General features: G+C 39.1%; 1 protein-coding gene across 3 annotated transcripts in view; it reads right to left on the bottom strand.

Annotated features, from left to right (window-relative positions):
- Arfip1 (ADP ribosylation factor interacting protein 1) overlaps positions 1–22,304 on the bottom strand; it is an 82,134-nt gene that overhangs the window by 34,059 nt on the left and 25,771 nt on the right. For all 3 annotated transcript variants that reach the window (XM_005080083.4, XM_005080085.4, XM_040752574.1), the window contains exons 2-3: positions 19,899–20,000; positions 4,756–4,864 (exon numbers count right to left, since the gene is read on the bottom strand). In XM_005080083.4, coding sequence (XP_005080140.2) covers positions 4,756–4,864; positions 19,899–19,991 — 202 coding nt within the window. In that variant the 5' untranslated portion in view covers positions 19,992–20,000. The remainder of the gene's footprint in view (positions 1–4,755; positions 4,865–19,898; positions 20,001–22,304) is intronic.

Below are 22,304 nucleotides of genomic sequence, written 5' to 3'. Positions count from 1 at the left end.
AATGTGTACACGTGCATCTCTGAGAATCAACATGGTAAGTGTGCATACACACACGCATGACAGCTGGAGGCGCATGCCAGGTGTCCCCTCTATCACTCTTAGCTTTGCATCTTCAGATAGCTTCATTCTCTCACTGAGCCTGGGGCCAGGCTGACAGCCAGCAAGCCCAGAGATCTTGTCTCCATGTACCCTCCCCCAATCTCCCCAGCACTGGAGTTCCAGGCACTAGAAGTCATGTCTGGACTTTCTCATGGGTGCTAGAGATTCAAATTCAGATCCTCATACTTGCAAAGCAAGTGCTCTTACTCACTGAGCCATCTCTCCAGCTCTAGCTGAGACTATTTCAATGCCTACAACGAACTACTATTTCAAGTACAATCTTCCCTAGTTTTCTAGGAAAAAATTTATATTAAATTCATTCATGACAGGAAAGAATCATTATTTACTTTACATATAATTAGCATGAAATATCCCATTCATACATAAACAAAGTCCTGATAAAGAGAGCCTTTAGTTGTAGCAGTATGAAAACCTGCTTACACTGAATTGAAGCATAAAACAGATCTGAATAGACAACCACTATCATTTAAAGTACAGATATTTGTCTCCTTTTTTTTTTTTTTTTTTTTTTTGGTTTTACGAGACAGGGTTTCTCTGTATTGTTTTGGAGGCTGTCGGTCCAGCCTGCCTCTGCCTCCCAAATTTGTCTCCTTAAATATATTGACTTTCAAAATTTAAAACAAGACTGGCTGATGGAGCACTATCAATAAAGCTTATGAGCAATGAGGCGCAGGAGGTTAAGCAGTTTGTATGGGGAAAGTTGAATCTGTACCACAGGATCTCCATTATCAACTTAAACACAAAAGCTCTATCTACAACTTACTTGCTGAGTTGAAAGACATTTCAATAGGCTATTCCAGTCTAAAAACCATGTTATACAAAGGCCACATCTCTATTATTCATGCCACAGTTTTCCCATCCTAAGGAAGTAGTAAACACAAGGAAACGACCACTAGAGCTCCATGTCTGACGACCTCAAGAACAGAGCTCTGTTGTTCTGATTATTACAGTTCACTAATCTCCATAGGAAACGGTGTCACAACACACCCTAACATGTAATATAAGTAGCAAATAATACAACTTCCATACTAAATTGGCAAATGATGGGGTGGGATTTCAGTTGTCTGCCCAACCTTCAAAGGTACCCTCCATTTTTCCATATTTTCACAACTGTAAGCCTTGAGATTAGTATAGTTTAAATCAGTCCTCCCAACTAAACTTAGCTATCAAAAGTGCTCACTAATACCCACAAAAAGCTCTTTAAGAATCCAAAGTCTTAAAGATGGACATGTTGGTATACACCTCTGTTACTAGGACCCAGAACAGATGCCTGAGGTAGGATTGTGATTTTAGGCCAACCTGAACTACACCTAACCTGTAAGACCCTCTCTCCCAAAAGAAAAAACAGAAAACAAAACTTCAGGATCTCACTAAGTTTGGAGGAATTAGCCAATTTCCTTTCAACAGAAATCCAGGCAGATGCAACAATTACAACTCTCATTAAAAGAAAGCTTGGGGACCAAACACAAATCCTTGTTAGGAGCATGGGTTTACTTTTGATATGTGCTGTTACTGATTCTGCCACATTTTGTTGTTGACCAGGTTTCAATATTTGTTGTTGTTTCTAAGATAAATTTAGGAATAATTTTTAATTTTACTTAAGGAACAAATGGAAAAGCATATCATTAATTATCTTACAGTAACTGTTCAATTAATAAAAAGTCTGTATCCCCAGTAATGTTTCAGCCTCTTGTCCAGAGAGCTAACAATGGCCTAATTCCTCTCTTTCCCTCAGATTCACTTCCTAAGTTTCCTTCCCATGTCATTCTATTATCCACACATGTCTTAAAATAAAGGCCCTTAAGACAGCTGCGCCTATCCAGTGAGTGCCGAGCCAGTGCAAGTGCACAGAGTTCTCTTATGAAGACGCTGGCCAATGATGCATTTTAGGGTACAGTAAGCTTTATAAACCCAGTCCAAAGAGACAAATTACTCCCATTAGCACAAAATATACTTGTCAAATGAGTATTAGAGTGGATTTACAAGTGAAACTAGCTGGCATTTTAATTTTCATATACTGCTGATTATAATAGCCATTTTACTCCAATTACTCTAAATCCTGTTACAGGGGAAAAGATTAAATCAAATGTTAGACAAATAATTTCATTAAAAATAATTAAAATATCTAAATAACGCATTTGTTTTTTGTGGTGAGAGACTGAACAGAGCCATCGTGTCTGGTGTGAGTTCAGGAGGGATGGCAGCTAGGCTTTGAAGTAATCTTCAGTAAATAGTCAGGGATTGTTCTCTAAGTTGCTCTTCCGGAAGGATTCACAGAGCCTTTGCATGGCTTGGTCTCCAGTCATACCTCACAACCCAGGAGGTCTCATAAGACTGAGAGTTGCTCAGGTGCTGGTTCCTTCGGACAACTCCAAGATGGAGAGGAGGTTTTGGTATGTGGAAGTTGACTTACTAAAAGCACCTTCTGGTAACAATAAAGAGTCTTCTGCAAACCCACTAGTTAAGTTCATCAGAGCTGTTTCACCTGCTGCTGTTGCTAAGCCATAAAACACCCTGAAGTGTCTCTCTTTGACCGACCGTGTAACTCAAAACATCATGCTGACACTTCAAATTTGAAATCGGGGCTGGAATGTAGCCTAATGGTAGAGCACTGGCCTAATATGTACAAGGTCCTGAGTTCAACTCCCAGTGCCACAAAAATTAATAAATAAAAAAAATTAATAAGTAGTGATTGGTAAACAATGGTGTCAAATTATGTAAGGTTAGCCAATAAGCAATCAGAATTTTAGGCAGTTGGTCAACCCTTTCAAAGTCAAAGAGCCCCGCATGAGAATGCTACTCTTGAGGATGAAGCCTCATTTACCTGTCTCAGGGGTGTGTGCGTTCATGCGCACAGCTGTGGAAACCAAGACTCCTCGGGTGTTGTTCCTTCTTAGATAATGTCCACCTTGTATTCTGAGATAGAGTTTCTCATTAAACTGACAAGGCTGGTGTGTCTAAGACCCATATAGCAAAGAATATATTCAAAATCTAAACTGATAATACAATAAAAAGATAGATGAATGTTATCTGCCAGAGATTTAAGTACTGCCAAGGCAAGGAGATTTACATTAAAATATAAATATAGTTCACACTGAATATTGACTATAGCTACTTAATTGCAGCTCTAGATCCAAATGTCTGGTGGTTTTCTTCTACTCGTTAAAAACAAATTCTCAGGAAACATCACAGGGAGAGTTGGGTGTGGCCCAGGGTAAACAGCATCTTCTGGACATGACAGGATTCCTGCATTCATGCGCTCTGGCACTTGTTGCCTACACAAGACCTAACAGCCAACATTTCAGCACACGGGAGGGGCTCACAGCTCTAACCCCTAGCTTTAGACAGTTGATGCTGGGAAGGGACAGTCCAAATTCCTCAGATCATGGGCCCTGGTAGGTTGACCATGCACCAGTGGATGGCCCCACACTCGTGTGCACACAGGCAACACATTCTGGACTAAGTGTTTTTGTTCAGCTGTTTGCTTTTATAAAAGAAGTTGGGAGAGGGTGAAGGGGATCTGGGACAAGTTAGGATAAGGAGTAAGGGGAGAAGATAATCAAATATATATTTTATGCATGCATGAAATATCAAAGAATTAATGAAAGTATTGCACTAAAAACCCACTGAAAAAGTTATAAGCAAGGTCATGAACAAAAGATTTTCCCTTTGAATTAAATACAGAGACTACATATCTACATATACATGTGGATATACACTTGCTTCTCAGACTGTATGCAGGAAAGAGCTGAGGCAGGTCTATCTGCCTGTCCTTAAAAAGGCTGTTGACAAGACTGGCCTTTGTCCAGATCCTGGGAAGCTGACTTTAAAAAATTCCCTCCAGAAGGCTTGGGCCCAGGGCCTAAACTGTTCATACAAACAGTGTGGTTAAACTTGCGTATCTACAGACTTCTGTTAAGTCTAGAAAATTGATGATGCTCATAGGAAATCTGTGGGGAGTCCTCAGTACTCAGTGAGCTCCCCCCAGCAGCCACACTGTAGGCATGTTGCCACAACTCAAAGGAAAGAGCTAAGCAGGCCCTGTGCATGGCACTAGAAGCCCCATGAAGATGTTGGTTTACTGGCTGCTTGCAGCTGTCCCTGTAACAAGCCATACTGTGAGTACCGCCTGAGACTAACGACGAGGTGATCTTGGAGATCTCCTAGGTGGCAGGCACGGGAAAATAAAAGCTCCACTTCCTTATTTCTTTTGAAATCTGTAATCTGTACTTATGTAAATCAAGTTACAATTTTTGTGATTACAACCTAAAAGTCATCTAAGTTAACCTCGAAATAACTTTATGGCTTGATTTCACAACATTTGAAAATGATTATTAAAAGTGTTCCTTAAGTAGTAACCTGAAATAAGGGGGTGTGCGTAAGTTAAGGTAGGGCATGTGCCTAGTGTCTGAGGCATGGGCTGCATCCTGGAATGGTAAGCAGTACATACTGATACATTCATAAACAGACTGATGAAACGATTCTTGAAATTATTTTAATTGAAGAGAAAGATGACTTTGATAACTTTTCATCACAGGGTCAAAGAGCTTAACTCTTGTCTTCTTTACTGGAAGTGACACTCAGAGAAGCTCCCCTCCTCCACTTGAGGTATCTTCACAGTCTGTGGGTTCTTACCTTGGGAGGCTCCTGCTTCAATAACCCCCTCTTTGGTATTGTCAAAGCCATGAGATGTAATTTGAGTTTCTGAGAGTCCAAGTCCAGATGGTAATGAACGCTTCAAATCCTTAGTAACATTTGGATAAAAGAAAAAGAAAAACTTAGTAAAAGATCTCACATCACATAATATTTCAGATTGTGCCTTTAGCTACAATTTATATTTTTTCTCTTTCTACAGATTATCCTTAAATTGACATGGCATTCTGTGATGGTCAATACAGCAGAATTTGCTATTAGGAGGTACAACGTATGCCAAATACAACATACCTTTACACTGATCACAATTTAAGGTACCACACAGAAGGTTGGAGAGATGGGAATGAGGGTAAAGGAGGAGGCAGGAAACCTGGGACAGTCATTATCGTGTTATTGTCAGAGCAGGGAGGGCAGCAAGGAAGTTTCCAGGGCCAATGCAGCTAAAGTCTCCACTGAGAGATGGGGGAGCAGGAATTAGAAGAAGGCCAGATAAAAGAGGAAGCTTAATCCTAACTGAATTAAAAAATGAGTTCTGAATAGCAGATGTGCTTGATTTGGTGAAAGAACTACTTTAAGAATATAAACTTGGGACACATGTAAGGACTGCTTAAAAGAGTTAGAAGCTGAAGTCAAGACCAATAATAAACTAAATACCATTATATTACATCTAATGCAAACCTAAAGTTAGAGTAGAATCCCCTACTCCAAAAAATGAAATTCAGGAATAATTAAAATGTGTGATGAAAATCGGTTACACGTTCAGTATCACAGTAAGTGGAATATCTGATATATACAACTAGCATCACAGACCATTTAGAAGTTAATTTCATGAACACAACACAAGATAGACAGGATGTGAGTCAGTGGTAAACACACAGCTGATTTTCAGCAACTCTATCTACTCTGCTACTGGAATAAAAATACTTGAGCATAGGTTAAGTGACACCTGTGACAAAATGATTTGAAGACAGATTTTGAATGCTTGCTGAAGAACTTTCTGAATCCTGAGATTCCTCTAGCCCTTAAATGTATCCATTAAGTTTTGCTTGCTCAAGGCATTAGCAATCCAAAACTCATTTTCTTATATCTTTCCATGGTTATCAATGTGAACTTGGCAACATACACAAAGTGGCCAAAATATAATAAATATGACTAAGTTTATCATCATCCTTGCACTTCTGGGGAAAAGCATTTGCTTCAAATCTATTTTGAGAACTGCAAACATTTCCTGAGGATAGAATTCTTAAAAAACCTTGGTCAGGCATTGGTGGCGCACGCCTTTAATCCCAGCACTTGGGAGGCAGAGGCAGGCGGATCTCTGTGAGTTCGAGGCCAGGCTGGTCTACAGAGAGAGTTCCAGGACAGCCTCCAAAACAATACAGAGAAACCCTGTCTCGAAAAACCAAAACCAAAACCAAAACCAAAACAAAAACAAAAACACCAAACAAAACAAAACAAACAAACAAAAAAACCCCAAACCTTTGTTGTTTGTTTGTTGTTTTTGAGACAGGGTTTCTCTGTGAAACAGCCCTGGCTGTCCTGGAACTCACTTAGTAGACCAGGCTGGCCTCAAATGCACAGAGATTCGCCTGTCCCTGCCTCCTGTGTGTTGGGATTAAAGGTGTACAGCACCACTGCCCAGCTAAAATTCATTTTTAAGATTTCCCTGCAGGGCGGTGGTGGCGCACACCTTTAATCCCAGCACTCGGGAGGAAGAGGCAGGTGGATTTCTGTGAGTTCGAGATCAGCATGGTCTACAAAGCTAGTTCAACTAGGACTGTTACACAGAGAAACCCTGTGTCAAAAAACAAATAAAAAAAGATTTCCCCAGATCCTAACTTCCTAAGAACAAAAAGCTAAATATTTTTATAGCATCTGTAGGCTGTATATAAATCTAAACTTTCACCTCACTGTAAGTGACTGCATGCTTTACTATTAAGGCGTCTTTGCTTAGTTTTGAAAAACTCTGTTCTACTTATTCAACCTTAAATCTCATAACTTTCTAGCTGGACCAGTTACTGGGTGATTTATCACAACACATTAAGTGGAGGGACATGTCTTCAACCTTGGCATTTCACCACACTAGAGTCTTCACTGGTATTATAGCAAGGTGTGTGTGTCTCAAGTGTTTTGTTACTAATAGTGACTAAAACAAAAACATTTATCAACTTCTGTGTGAAGAATATTTATATTGTGGTAGGGTCGAGGTTATTTCTGCAATACAATATGCTTTCTAGACCGAGAGATGCAGGCAGAATCTCAAAAAGAAAACAAAACTGTTTAGCACTTTGGTTATCAGTAAAGAGTTAGGAGTTAGTTCTGATACCAACTGCATTCATTACTTTAAAAAAGAAGAGCAATAATAAGTTTGATGCAATGGCTGCAACATGTGCTCTGAGATCCAGTCAGATAATCCTGAGCTGGGAACCTGACTTAGTCACTTAATGACCATGTGACACCAGGCAGGTTCTCTAACTTGTTGAGTCTCTTTATGATAAAATGGACATAAATGGGGGTTAATAATGCACGTAGGACATTATCCTCTCATATTCATTTATAAACAGAACTCTGCTGAATGTCTGAAGTGGGATCAATAGAAGATTATATATGTTTCATATAATTAAGGATGAGTGGTTTTTACTTTAGGAATGGCAAAGACAGTAGAAGACACCAAAGTCATTAGTGTATCTCCTTATCATCCCCACAAACATGGAATTACAAGCACTCATCCTTGACCCATCGCTAAGTAATACACTTAACAATGCCATCTTAATTATATTAGGACATGCCTGTATTTTAAAACTACCATATAATTAACTTCTAATATTCACTGGCTCTACATAAGATGCCTACAAAGAGCTTTTAAGCCTGTGAGTGTCGCGTTTTAAGATGTTACATCTAGATGGGTGCAGTGGCACACACTTTTTAGGCCCAGCCACTCGGGAGTCAGAAATAGGGCACACTTGAGCCAGGAGTTTGATGGCAAGAGCAAACCTCAAAGATAAAGATAATAAATCAGAGGACACACTTAGAATATAAAATGATAATATATGTAACAGAAACTGCCTATGAATACATGAATATAAGAAAAGTCAGTCTTCAAAGGGCAGGAGTTCACTTCACACTAAAAATAAGAAAAAAGAAGAGGAAGAGGCCAGTAGACAGATGGTGAATTTCAATAAAAGTAACTGAATTTAGTAGTCATAGGGATTCTGCCAGAAACAGATGTTTCCAAAATGAACTGGAAAGATGAAGTCCTGTAGTCACTGAAGACTTCTGGAGATCCTCACAAGCCAGAAGCCTGCATAATCCTAAGAATACCACTCGGCAGAGTCCAAGGGACTGAAGCCCCTGAGCCTTGTCTTACCAGCTGCATATCAAATCCAAACCAAAGAAAGCAGAATAAAAACACGGGTGGTCAGTCTGGTTTCCTACATCAGATTTCCAATTGAGTCACCTCTGAGGTACATGTGAGGTCTATGAATGCTTCCTACAGTGATAAACAAAAGATGTAACTGCCTTTCTCTCCCTCCCCATCCTTCTCTCTCAGAACTGGGGACAGAAACAAATCTTCTGCCACTGAGCTACACCTCTATGTATATCTTAGAAATCCTTTCTTTATATTCTCCCTTACCCATACAATACAGGATTAAAATGTAAAGATTCAGGACTCACTTTTGTATTTATTATAATTTTCTGCTATTTTAACAACCCTATTTACTCCGACACAAGTCACCCTGCTTTATGCACTTCATTTCCAGTCTCCCTATTCTTTTTTTCCCCATGGATGTCACCTTGCATAAGACATAGCAACTTTTTAGACACATCTTTGAATGAAGATAAGCTCACCTTAGGAAAAATAATGAGAACTAAAAGAATAAATGTAAATCCATTGCTCTGCTTCCTGACCATAAGTGCAATGTGACCAGCTGCCTCAAGACTCTGCAGTCATGACTTCTATGCGCTGACAGACTGCACCCTCAAACTGTGAGCCAAGATAAACACTTCCTTCATAAATGGAGGTCCTAATATGAGTAGTATACAACTTGTATACGGGTACACTGGGACAGCTGAACTTACCCGAAGGAACATTAACCATGTTCTTATAAAAGATCACAGTGTAAATTCTTCCAAAGAGATAGCAGAGTACTAGGTATGAGCTGAAATGGTAAAGCACTAAATAGATGTGACACATATCTCTGATTACATACACGCTTAATTGATGGGAACGTCATCTACCTATCACGAATGGCCTCTGGCCAGGGTTCCTTGACTCAACAAGCAACAATACTTCAAGAAGCAAAGCTCTTGTTAGTGTATAAAAAAGCACATCTGAACTGAAGTGGCGCAAGATCCTAATGGCACAAAACAACTCGGGACGTAAGAGAGGAAGGGTAACTTGTGAGATACTACTCGCAAGTCTGAGAGTGTCAATTCGCCTATTTTGGGGGGTGTTATATTTCCAAAAGTAATATAGTATAGCCTCACAGTGTACAAAATTTTCAAATATGCCTTCTTCACATAATTTGTCAGGGTTTTTTGTGCTTAGTTATATAGTACTGTATAGCTTAGTAACTTGTTAAATATGTGCTACTGTATTTATTCCTATATTTTAAAAAGTGTATTTCAGAAATAATTAGTTCATCACTAAATTCCCACTTTACATTTTTTCTGTTACTGACATTCAATTCAAACCTTAAAATGGTTTAAGTCTCCACTCTACTGAAATTATAGGTCAATACTGAAGTATTTAGTACACTTAAAAAGTTTTTAATTAGCCTATAAGCAATTGTGATACTTTAACAAAAACTTCAAATAAGGTTCATATGTATTTTCAGTACATTTTAAATGATACAAAATCAGACTATTAGATTTCACAAAGCTATGAAGGAGTATTAGTGTGTGTGTGTGTGTGTGTGTGTGTGTGTGTGTGTGTGCATGCATGCCCACTCTTGGAAGCCAGGAGACACCTAGGAGCCCTTAGAGCTATAGTTACAAGCATCTGTGAACTGCTGACACAGATGCTAGAATTCAAACTTTAGTCCTCACCATAGAGCATCAAGAGCTCATAACTGCTGAGCCATTTCTTCAAGCTTAAAATGAAATTTAAACCCTAAATACACAATTTGAAACTTGGCCTAGCAATCTATTTTTGAACAACTGTGTGAATCAAGCATACATAAAGAACACAAAATATTCAGCCAATGTTTTAAGAAACACACCCTTGATGATGTACATGATACTGGAACTCATGAGCAGAGCTGCAGAAGAATTAATTGTCCCTTCTTAGTCTGCTAAAAGGGGAAATACAAATGAGGGAATATTTCTCAGCAAACATAAGGATCCTTCAAGTATTTTACAAACTATAGCAGCTCCCTCTCCTGTTTCCTTACGTACGCTCTGCTTTCCCCTAGTCTGGCACTCATCAATGGTTCTACTTTCTCCCCCAGAGCCTAGGTCTTACCTCTCTTGTCTTGGTGACTATTCTCGTGTTCTTTGTGTCTTGTCCTGCCAGCCCTGCAATGGAATCTTTACACTGTCGTGAGAAACAACTTTCTTTGCCCCTCTCCCCCCACACCACACCCCCTGTTGTCACAGGTCTGACTATGCATCCAACTCATGATTCTCCTGCCTCTGTCTCCCTAGTATTGGGATCTAAGATGTGTACTACCATATTCAGCTCAGATACAACTTTCTAAAATGTGAATCTGGTTGAGAGAACCCATTTTGATATTTTGTGCTGCTCTGTACTGCCTTTTACAGAAGTTAGTCTCTTAGCATGGCTGTAAGATTTTGCAGGGTCTTATCTCACTGTGTAATTTCTCATACTTCAATGTATGCCTCCATCCCCAGCCCACACATGCTCTACGGTGGCCATGTGACCTACAGTCTTTAAGCCTCCTTCTGACTCTACTGGAGCTTCTGAGGGCAATATCCTCACCCTTCTGCATCTGTCTAGCTTATCTTTCAGCTCTCAGTTTGATCAGCAATTTCTCAGACAATATTTCCTCCAACCACATATTAACATGCTTTATTGGACCAAGTCTACCATTTTTCCACACATTATATTGAAGAAAAAACAACAACAACAAAGATTACATATCCACAAAAGCAAACAACTGTCCAAGCAGCACAACCAAGGGTACAAGACGTGGTCAATCTGAAAGTATAATACTGCCACCCAGAGCTGGAAGCCTATTTCTAGGCCAGATCTAACAAAAGTAAGCATTCATTCATGAAACATTCACTGGAACCTCTACTCCACACCTCGTATTTTTTGAATTAGGATTCTTGCCCCTCACTACAATTACAGCCAATCATATAGGCTTCTGGAACAGCTATGTAATGCTAGCAATTCCCATCTGGGCATCCAGGGTCCTCCACCTGTTGTAAAACAGTGAGAATCAACAATCTCTAAGAAGTTTCTACTGAACTAGTATTCTATAATTTAAGTTCTAAGATCCTAGACTGTAACTCCCCTAAATTAAAATGGAAATAATTTAAGTTCTGAAGACCCTAGATTCTAACTCCCCTAAACTAAAATGGAAATCTTGATAGTTTAGTATATGTCATTTTCTAAAGAGTTCAGAGATGGGAATTGTCTAAACTATGTGTTTTTGTTTTGGACATTCCACAGAAAAAATTCCATTTCAGCTATGTCTAATGAGGAATTTCCCTAACTAACAATTACAGCTAAATGACAAGAAGCTTCAACTGTGTGTAATTCATGTTTGCTTCTCTTTAATTCAAGGTACAACATACAAATGTCTAGTCATTATTTAACAAACACGATAACAACATGTATTTTGCTTTCTATTTTGTTGTTTACTGTTGTTTTTGAGACACAGTTTCATGTTATCCAGGCTGGCCTTGAACTTACTATGCAGCAGAAAATGACCCTGACATGTGGCATCCGCCCTCTAAACTGAGATTATCAAGTTTATGCAACTTCACCCAGTTGTTGTTTAGTAACTTTTAACAGCATCCATTGTAAACAATATACAGTTCAAAAGTCAAAGTGTGACCTGACTTCTCTGAAGATTAAACTTTAAAGAACAAAAATTCTTTTACTTAGAAAAAAAGCGTCTTTACTGAGGGACGGAGGAGGAGACACCTGAGATACCACAATTACTGTCTTTCAGAGAAGGCCAAGGATGTCAGATTAAAAACACATCAACAGTGAGAAACAAAAAACATCAACCTTATAATTTTTACATTTCATTGCTTGTGCCACAGTGACACCAACTGGCCAAACAAATCATTGCAACTCAGTACAGGTACCTACTTTTAAAGTGACATGGCTATTACATAAAAAGTAAAAGGTACTTACTACAAGATTCTAAATGAACAGGCATGAAGGAAGAAGTATGTATGTATGTATCTCTGAAATCTCTTTTAAGGAATCCAGACACATGATATTGTTTTACTATTTTATAAACATCTATAGTCTAACACCAGTCAATATATCTGATACTTTATAAAATTTTATCTTTATCAGAAGAAAAGATTTGAGGTTAAACACAATTTCCTGTTAATTAACTAGGAAAATTAAATGTGAAAGTAATTAGTACTTAGGTTAACATATGCCTGGTAGATCTTGAGTATAGATACACTGGAAACAGTCAAAGATGCTTTTGAAGTATTGTTTCCACTCTTGAGTAAAGGTACACAACGAAGGTTCATTTTAATTAAAAGACATCAACTATGTCAGAGACCTTGTCTTAGAGACACCATGATCATGGCAACTCTTAAATGAGAAAACACTTATTGGGGTGCTTGCTTGAGCCCATTATCATCCTGGCAGGGAGTATGGCAGACTTGGTGCTGGAGGAGGAGCTGAGAGTCCCACAGCTTGCAGGCAATAGGAAGTCAACTGAGACACTGGGGGTATCCTGAGCATAGGAAACCTCAAAGCCCACACCCACAGTGACACACTTCCTCCAACAAGGCCACACCCACTCTAACAAGCCACACCTCCTAGTGGTGGCACTCCCTATGAGATTATGGGGGTCAATCACAGTCACACCACCACACATGACACTCACATTTTCACTAAGAGCAGGTACAAACAGAAACGGGCATTACGGTGTTGAGTTTCTTTATGGGAAGAGGTAGGGTGCACTGACTTAAGTGTATTACTGCTTCTCTGGGGGCACTGCCACTAATATAAGTTCACATCGAATATGGAGAGGCCTCCAAGACAAGCATCTTTTTCCTTTCTCTGCCTTCTAAAATGAAGCGAAATAACATCATAGGGCAATAGCCAGAAGGAGAATTTGATGTTAGCGAAAAGTAAACTTTCAAATCAGCAAGCTTTGACTGCATAAGTCAAGTACTTCATCAGCACTATTCAAAGGCAAGACTCTTAAGACCTGTTAAGGGTTTAATGTCCAGAGTAACTCTGTGGGGGAACCCTGCAGCAGGAGCTTGCAGATATCCAGGCTAGAACTGGTAGTTTTACCCATCTCCCTCATTACAGAGAGACAGTGTGGGGCTGTTTCAAGGACAGGCCAAGAAATAAAGCAGAGTTCAAAACCAGAGCCATATAAATGACCTAGATTAATATTAATAGCAAAAGCCCATAGTGGAAGAAGAGTACCCTATTTATTTAAAATTTTATATTGCTTTTTATTTAGTATGTATTCTATTTGGTATATATTTAGTATATATTTAAAAGCATAAAGTCTCACATAAAATCAGATTAATATGTAATTTACAAAAACCAATAAACTGTAAAGGGTACATGTTTTGATATAAGCGCTGTGAAATAACTACAACCAAGATAATTAACATATTAACATATCAATCACCTTACTTAGTTGTTTGTATGTGTGTGTGAGTGCATATGTGTGTGTTCTGAAATGCCCTAGATCTTAGTAAATGTCAAGTATATAGTTCACTATTAACCATGCTATGCATTATGTCTTCAGAACATACTCAAAATCTAAAATTAACTGCCACCTTGACCAGCACCTGCCCATCCTCTCCCTTCATCCTATTCTTTTTCTATGTTTAGAGGGTTTCTAAAGTAATAAAATGAAATCACACATATTTCCCTTTCTGTATCTGGCTTATCTCACTCGGCATACATATCTTCCAGGTTAACCCATGCTATTCCAAAGGGCGAGCCTGACATTCATTCATTCTCACTCACGCTCATATTCTCCCCCGCCATCTCTCATCTGCCCCATTCAACTGTAACTGATACCTAGGTTGTTTCTGTAACCTGGCTACTGCAATTTTAATTCTTTTAAATGCATACAGAGATGAGATTGCTTCTTTTCTACTTCTACTATTCTAGAACTGTTCTGTTTTTAATTTTTCAAGGAATGTCTATACTGCCATTTTTTTTAATAATAGCTGTTTATATTCCCACTGTGGTGGTCTGAATGAGAATGGCCCCCATAAGCTCATATATTTAACTGCTTGGGAAGGAATAGGAGGCGTGGCCTTCTGGGAGAGGTATGTCACTGTCCCACACCATTCATTCCCAGTAAGCTCTTTCTGCCTCCCATTTCTGTATACGGATGTAAGCTCTCAGCTTCTGCTCCAACACCATGTCTGCCTGCCTGCTGCCATGCTCCCTTCCACGACGATTATGGACTAGCCCTCTGAAGCCCAATAAACTCTTCTAGAAAAGTTGCCTTGGGCTTGGTATTTTAGCACGCATTAAAAAAGTAACTAAAACACCCACCACAATATCCCCAATATTTGTTTTATATTTATGTACTGTCTCTAAAAATGTATGTGTGACAGGGAGAGAGAAAGAGGGGGGTAGGCAGAGAGAGAGAGACATACACAAAGACAGACACAGGGAGGATATGAATGAAAATAAGTAATTGCTAGACAAGTGTTCTAATACCGGAAACACTCCCATTTTTGCCTCTGATAAAAGCTACTCTAATAAGTGTGAGATGATAATTCACCATGGTTCTAACTTGCAGTTTCCTGGTGAGTCAATGATGTTGAGCACATTTTCATGTATCTTTGTCTACTGGTACTCTTTTTTGGAAAACTGTTAATAGCTGTAACTCAGTAGTAGAGTACTTGCCTGGCATACCTTAGGTTCTGGGTTTCACCCTTGGCACAAGAAAGAAGGAAAGGGTGGGGGAGAGAGGGGGAAAAGAGGCAGGAACACAGTTTACTCAGGTGCTCTGCTCAGTTTTTAATTGAGTTGTCTACTATTGACATATTTTGGACATTAACAATATTGAATGTATGGTCTGAAATATTTTTTCCATCATACCAGTTTTTTTCATTCTGTTTACTGTTTCCTTTGCTATGCAGAAATGTTTGAGTTTTCTGGAGCTCTGTTTATTTCTGCTTTCAATGTCATACCAGAGAACTCATGGCCAGCCTTTTCTTCATGCTTCCTTCTAGAGCTTGTATAGTGTTGGGTAGGGAGTCTTCAGTCCGTCTGAGCTGACTGCTACGTAAGGGAGATTTGATTTCAGTGCTCACATTTTTGCTCTGTTTCAGACAGTCTGACTCTATAACCCAGACTGATTTCAGTGCTCACATTTTTGCTCTGTTTCAGACAGTCTGACTCTATAACCCAGACTGATTTCAGTGCTCACATTTTTGCTCTGTTTCAGACAGTCTGACTCTATAACCCAGACTGATTTCAGTGCTCACATTTTTGCTCTGTTTCAGACAGTCTGACTCTATAGCCCAGACTGACTTTGAACTTGCAGCTATCGCCCCTAGCTCAGCCTCCTCAGCACTAAAACTACATGCATTCCCACAGACACAAACAGTCTTTTTAGCAAATGGTCTGGAGAAATTGTATGACATTAATTCAGAAAGAGGGCAACAGACCATGACTTCTATTTCACATTACATTCAAAGTTAAAGCTAATCCAAGATAAACCACACACCTAAGCATGAGAAGGAAAATACAGCTTATAGAAGACAGTTTGTTCATGATATTAGATTTCTTAAATGGAATACCAAGGGAAAGATGATAAATTGGACTTATTAAAATTACCAACTTCTAAAAAAAAATTACCTGCTGGGTGGTGGTGGCGCACGCCTTTAATCCCAGCACTCGGGAGGCAGAGGCAGGCAGATCTCTGTGAGTTCGAGACCAGCCTGGTCTACAGAGCAAGTTCCAGAACAGTCTCCAAAGCCATAGAGAAACCCTGTCTCAAAAAACAAACAACAACAACAACAAAAAAACCAAAAACAGACCGAAAAACTTAGCAACTTCTGGCAAAGGGGGTGGTGTACACCTGTTAAGATGAATGGGATAGCTACAAGCTTGAGGTCAGCCTGGCCCATATTCAGAACCTGTTCATTAAAAGACACCACTAGGGTGAATATGACCAAAACACATTATATTTACATATGAACCTGACCAATGAAAGCCACTGTTTTGTAAAAGCAATATATAACACTTTTTAGAGTACAGAAGCCTGTGGTGGAAGGAAGTTATTATCCATAAAATGTAAATCCAAAGAGGGAGCTTACACCCAGAATATAAATTTCTACAAATTACTTAGATAACGGTTAACACCCAATTAACTAGGAAAGTCACTTCACAAAAGACAATATCCAAATGGTGAGTCCAACTGCTCAACGTTATTAATCATCAGAGAAAGGTATAAAAGGTCATCATTAAACTTCTATAAGAATGACTAAGGTTGAATTATACATCAAATATCAAGAGATAGCTCAGATGCTAAAAACTACAACACTCATTCATTGCTACTGAAACTGTCAACTGGTTCAACTGCTTGTCAAACATTTGTGTACGCATGACTGGCACGCTTCAATTCTGTTTCTTCAGTTGACTGTATACAACTGTATAGGAGTGAGAAAGGCAGCGATATTCATAATGGACAAGGAGTAGACACATCCACTAACAAAAAACAGACTACAAATAGAAAACTGTGACACAATTAAAAGAACAAAAGACTGCTATAAGCAATAATACAAATGAGTCTCACAGATGTTCAGTGATAACCCACTGATAATAAAGGGACAGTGAGAAGCAGTCTATGCTTGGCGTGCTTACATGGCTTGCATTTGGGGGACTGAGGGGGGGTCACAAGTTTGAGGCCAGCCTGGGCTACACAAGAAGACCCTATCTCAAAACAACAAACAAATTAAATAAATAAATAAATAAATAGAGCAATCTAGACAGATTTACATTAGTGGCGGTCATCCTGGAAAGGAGAAGGCATATTGTCTAGCAATAGGCAGTAAGGGCAGGGTCTAAGTGTCTGGAAATATTCTGGATCTTTACTCAGTGGTGGTTTTATAGAGTTGTACACTGCACACTGGTGCTTTGTCCTGTGTATAAGCCATATTCTAATAACAATGAATTTTAAGAATAGGCTCAATGAAGGCCATGACCTTTCCAACACTAAACCTAAATTTCCACCCCCTGTCCCTACCCCCCGCCCCCAAGACAGGGTTTCTCTGTGTTGCCCTGGCTGTCCTGGAACTCACTCTGTAGACCAGGCTGGCCTCAAACTCTGCCTCCTGAATGCTGGGATTAAAGGCATGCACCACCACCCACTCTAACTTCAAATTTTTATTTACTTTTTTCACTGGTGATGGAATTCAAGGACTCATGTATGCTGAGTGCATACCACCACTGAGGTACCTCCTAACATACTTTGTGTATAGCATACTTTCATCGCATCCAGGTCTTCAGCTTTCATTAGACAGTTCTGTTGTTTGTTTGAGACAGAGTCTTACCCTGTAGCCCTCACTAACCTATAACTTAGCATGTAGATAAGCTAGCCTAGAACGTGCAGCAATCCTCCTGCATCTGCTCCTAAGTGCTGTGATGGTCCACCTTCAGATAGTCTTCTAGGATTATCAATTTTCTGATAGTATTTTTTCATTACTATATTTCCAGTGCCTTGTGTGGTACATAGCAGTTGCTTAATAAATATTTACAGAATAAATATGCTAAACTAGCTATAAAAATTTAGAAGAAAGTGATTAAAATCTTAGCACAATGAGTATATGAACTAGCTTTTTTTAAAAGTAATTGGTAGCAGATGACAGTAGCTTCAGTTTCCTGTACAGTTTGATCTTGGAGGTAAAGGATTTCATTGTATATTCAGAATTTGAGTCTTCCTTCAAATACCCTATTTTGGACTACATATGCTCAGAAGCCAAATTAAAGTACTTGAAAATAAAATAACTAGTGTAAATGTGGTCTGCCCCTGGGGAAATTTATGCTGCCAAGGAAGTTGTCTTAAAAAGTGAGGCTTCTGAAAGGTATGAATGGCTTCTCTCGGGAGACTGGGTTAACTCTCTCAAGAATGTGTTGTTACAGACTCTGTCTCCTCCTCCTTTCCACAGACACCCTGTCCCCATGTGATGCTAGGTTATAGCTTGATGCAGCTACCTGATCTTGAACTGTGAATTACACAAACTTCTTTTCTTTATAAAATAGCCATTCTTAGGTATTGCGTCCTGGCAATAGCAAACACTAAGACTATCACAGAGAGCTACCTAAAATAGAAGTGAGTTTCTCCCCAGCCTTACAGACACTGAGCAATACATGAAGAATCATTTACTTACTGGAAAAGAAAGACATCACTAGCAGGTAGCAGGAAGAGGTCAAGGCTATTGCTAATCAATCTACAAAGCATAGGCCCCACAACAGAGAATTAGCTGACATGGACTGAGAGTCCTAAGCTAAAATACCAGAAAAAGATTTCATTCTTAAGTAGAAAGCTGAAGCCTATCTGCCTATCTGAGCTATAAAATAACTTAACAACTTTTTAACCACTGGGTTTTCAATCACATGTGCACACACACACACACACAAACGAGAGAGAGAGAGAGAGAGAGAGAGAGAGAGAGAGAGAGAGAGAGAGAGAGAGAGAGAGAGAGAGAGAGAGAGAGAGAGAGAGAGAGAGAGAGAGAGAGAGAGAGAGAGATCTGGGCATGCTGATGTGTACATTTAATCCCAGAACTCAGGAGACAAATGCAAGCATATCTCTGTGAGTTCAAGGCCAGTTTGTTTTACATAGTGAGACCCTGTCTAAAAAAAACAAACAACAAGCCTAACAAAATGAAACTACCTTTTCAAAACCACAGAAACCATATTTTTAGTTAAAGTTGTACACTTGTATCAAATGTCGTTTGAAGAATGTTTAGTCCCAAAATAACAAGTATCACTTTCATTTCTGGCTTTACAAGGTACATTACTCATCTTACTATTAATATCCTAAAGAGAGTAAATATTTTTACTATAGAAACAGAAAACACTCTCAAGTTTATACTACTAGAAATGACACAGCTGAAATTTGAACTCAGATTATTTCCAATCTCATATTCCTTTAAAATGAGTTTAACTGAATTCCAAATTTGGAGGCAAAGAAAAATTAAATGCACCTCAAATTTCAGTGTTTTCTGAATCAATTATGCCACTTTCAGGATAACTGCTTTGGTGATTTGAATGAGACATGTCCCCCATGGCTCTTGTGTTTGAACACTTGGTACCCAGCTGATGATGGTGTTGTTCAAGGGGAGAGCCTCACTGGAGGAAGTGTGCTACTGGAGATGGGTTTTGAGAATTCACAGCCTCACTACATTTCCTGTTCTCAATTTCTGCTTCCCATGTGTAGACAGAAATCTCATCAGCCAGCTTCCTTCCTCCATGCCATGATTTTCTACCTACTATGGACTCTCTCTCTGGAACCATAGCCAAAATAAGCCCTCTTCCGTAAGTCACTTTTGGTCATGGTATTTTTATAACAGCAACCAAAACACCAGCAAAATCAAGAACAGCTACTTAGGAATTATGCATTTTTAAAAAAGCATTAGATGATATTAAATTTTAAAAGGATATGTTAATATTTATAAATAATTTTTAAAAGGATAAATAATGATTGTAGCATTTTTATGAAAAGTAAAAAAAGCTATATAAAACTATATGCCAAAATTGTGAGACATACTGTCATTCTGGTTAATGATATAAAAGTTTAGTTAATAATTTTGTTTGTTGCCTATTACTTAGCTGAATAGCAAAACTTATGTCCCTGGAGCTTAACCTTGACAAATCAAAGTCACAGCCTATTCAGTATTCCTTATAACAGCCCAGATTATTGGGAAAAAGTCCTGATTCTTCGCATTAACAGAGAGTAAAGTGTTCTTACCCTATGATAGGCATGTTCATGGGAGTCATCAACTTCTCCATTACTAGTTACTGGAATTTCTGCTGCAGAATTTTTGGGAGACTCTTGAGCCATGTCAGACTCCTAAATTTAAAAAAAAATACAATTAAAGAGAAGAGAAAAAGTCATATTAATACCAAACTATAAAAGGCACATTTTAATTACTGTATTCACATATACTTACTTCCTACTGGTCTACTAATTTAACAACATATATTATGTATATGTCTTGCATGGTGTGTGTGTGTGTGTGTGTATCTGTATAAGTATTCAACATGATGACAATACAATTTAAAAACAACTCTCCTGGCTGCTTTCATTCCACTAAATCTAAATTCCTTGATTTAAAGAGAAGTCACATGCCGGGCGGTGGTGGCGCACGCCTTTAATCCCAGCACTCGGGAGGCAGAGGCAGGCGGATGGCTGTGAGTTCGAGGCCGGGCTGGACCGACAGCCTCCAAAACAATACAGAGAAACCCTGTCTCATAAAAAAAACAAAAAACAAAACAAAACAAAAAAAGAAAGAGAGAGAGAGGTTACATATGACAAGGACCAGGGGGCATCGTCTTTGCTTCTTAGAATTGTGATAAACTACCACTCATAATGGAAGAAATACTACAGAAAGTCGCACTCGGTGTATAACTTATACACAGAGGGTCTACCTGACCTATTTAATGGGCTTCAAAGTGAGTTTCTGTCTACAGGAAAAGGGTTTGTTTGTTTTCCAGACACGTTTCTCTGAGTAAGAGTGTGGCGTCCTGTAGACCAGACTGGCCTTGAACTCACAGAGATCCACCTGCCTCTGCCTCCTGAGTGCTGGGACTAAAGGTGTGCAACACCACACTCAGCCTCAAAAAGTTTTAACATAACAAAAAGGTTTAAATATGTACACTAGAAGAATTGAAGTTTTATTCTCTAGCGTTATAGCCCTAAATGAAAATTAACAGTTAAAACAATACTCCTTAATTTTATAACCATAGGAAGAAAATGTTTTCAGATGAAACAATAAAAGAACATCAATTATTTCTGTTAAACATTTGTGCTTCAGGAATGATTTTAGTTTTCTGACAAATTAATGTGAGAATTTCATATAAAGAATCTTCAAATTACTTTCTCCAACTCTAAATTTCTAAAACCTTCAGAATAAACAAAGTTTATTCAACTTGTCATAGAGTACCAGTGACCTCCAATTTTAATCATAGATGTCTTTAAAAGTGAGGACTGGGGCTGGAGAGATGGCTCAGAGGTTAAGAGCACCGACTGTTCTTCCAGAGGTCCTGAGTTCAATTCCCAACAACCACATGGTGGCTCACAACCATCCATAATGAGATCTGGTGCCCTCTTCTGGTATGCAGGCAAACATGGAGGCAGGGTGTTGCATTCAAAATAAATAAATCTTAAAAAAAAAAAGTGAGGACTGAACACTGCAGAGCCAGATCCCAGCCCGACAGGATTCAGCCTGCCCAGAGACTGCCAGCTTCCAAGCCCCATTCTCCACCCACGGGACAGGCAAGGTGAGGGTCCAGCCTACCCAGAGTTTGCCAAGGTCCTGAAACTAGGACGGCCTCTATCCACTCAAGAGGAAAGCCACCAGGGTATTGGACCTGCTCCTAAACACTGGAAAGGAACCGTGTTCACATACTCACAAAGGGAGGAAGAGACTCCTTCTGCACCCATAGGAAGAAATCATGGGAAGGAGACAATATAAAAACACACCCACCAACAGAAAAACCAATATGACACTGCCAGAAACAAGAGAATCTACACCCGCAAGACCTGAACAGCCCATTGCAGATGAAGTGCATGAGAAAGACCTTAAAAACAACTTCATGAAAATGATAAAGGCCCTCAAAGAAGGTATGAGAAAATCCCTAACACAAAATATCCAGGAAATATGGGACACCGTGAAAAGACCAAACCTAAAGGCAAACCTATCAGAACCACACCTGACTTCTCCATGGAAACTCTGAAAGGTCCTGGATAGCTATTCTACCAACACTAAGAGACCACAGATGCCAGCCCAGACTGCTATACCAAGAAAAGCTTTCCATCACTATAGATGGAGAAAACAAGATATTCCATGACAAAACCAGATTTAAACAATATGTATCCACTAACCCTGCCCTACAGAAAGTTCTGGAAGGAAACCCCCAATCCAAAGGAGTTAACTACAACCAGAAAAACATAGGCATTAGATATTCCACTTTATCAACAGCCAAAAGAAAAGAGTTGGAAATCCACATATAATTCCACCACCATCAACTATTCCAAAACAAACAAGAATGAGCAATCAATGGTCATTAATATCCCTCATTATTAATGGTCTTAACTTGCCCATAAAGAGGCACAGGCTAACAGAATGGATTCGAGGACAGAACCCATCCTTCT

The sequence above is a fragment of the Mesocricetus auratus genome, unplaced genomic scaffold (assembly GCF_017639785.1).
Source record: "Mesocricetus auratus isolate SY011 unplaced genomic scaffold, BCM_Maur_2.0 Super-Scaffold_100009, whole genome shotgun sequence".
Lineage (NCBI taxonomy): Eukaryota > Metazoa > Chordata > Mammalia > Rodentia > Cricetidae > Mesocricetus > Mesocricetus auratus.
Note: the sequence above shows the minus strand (reverse complement) of the source record. Positions and strands in the feature narration are given on the sequence as shown.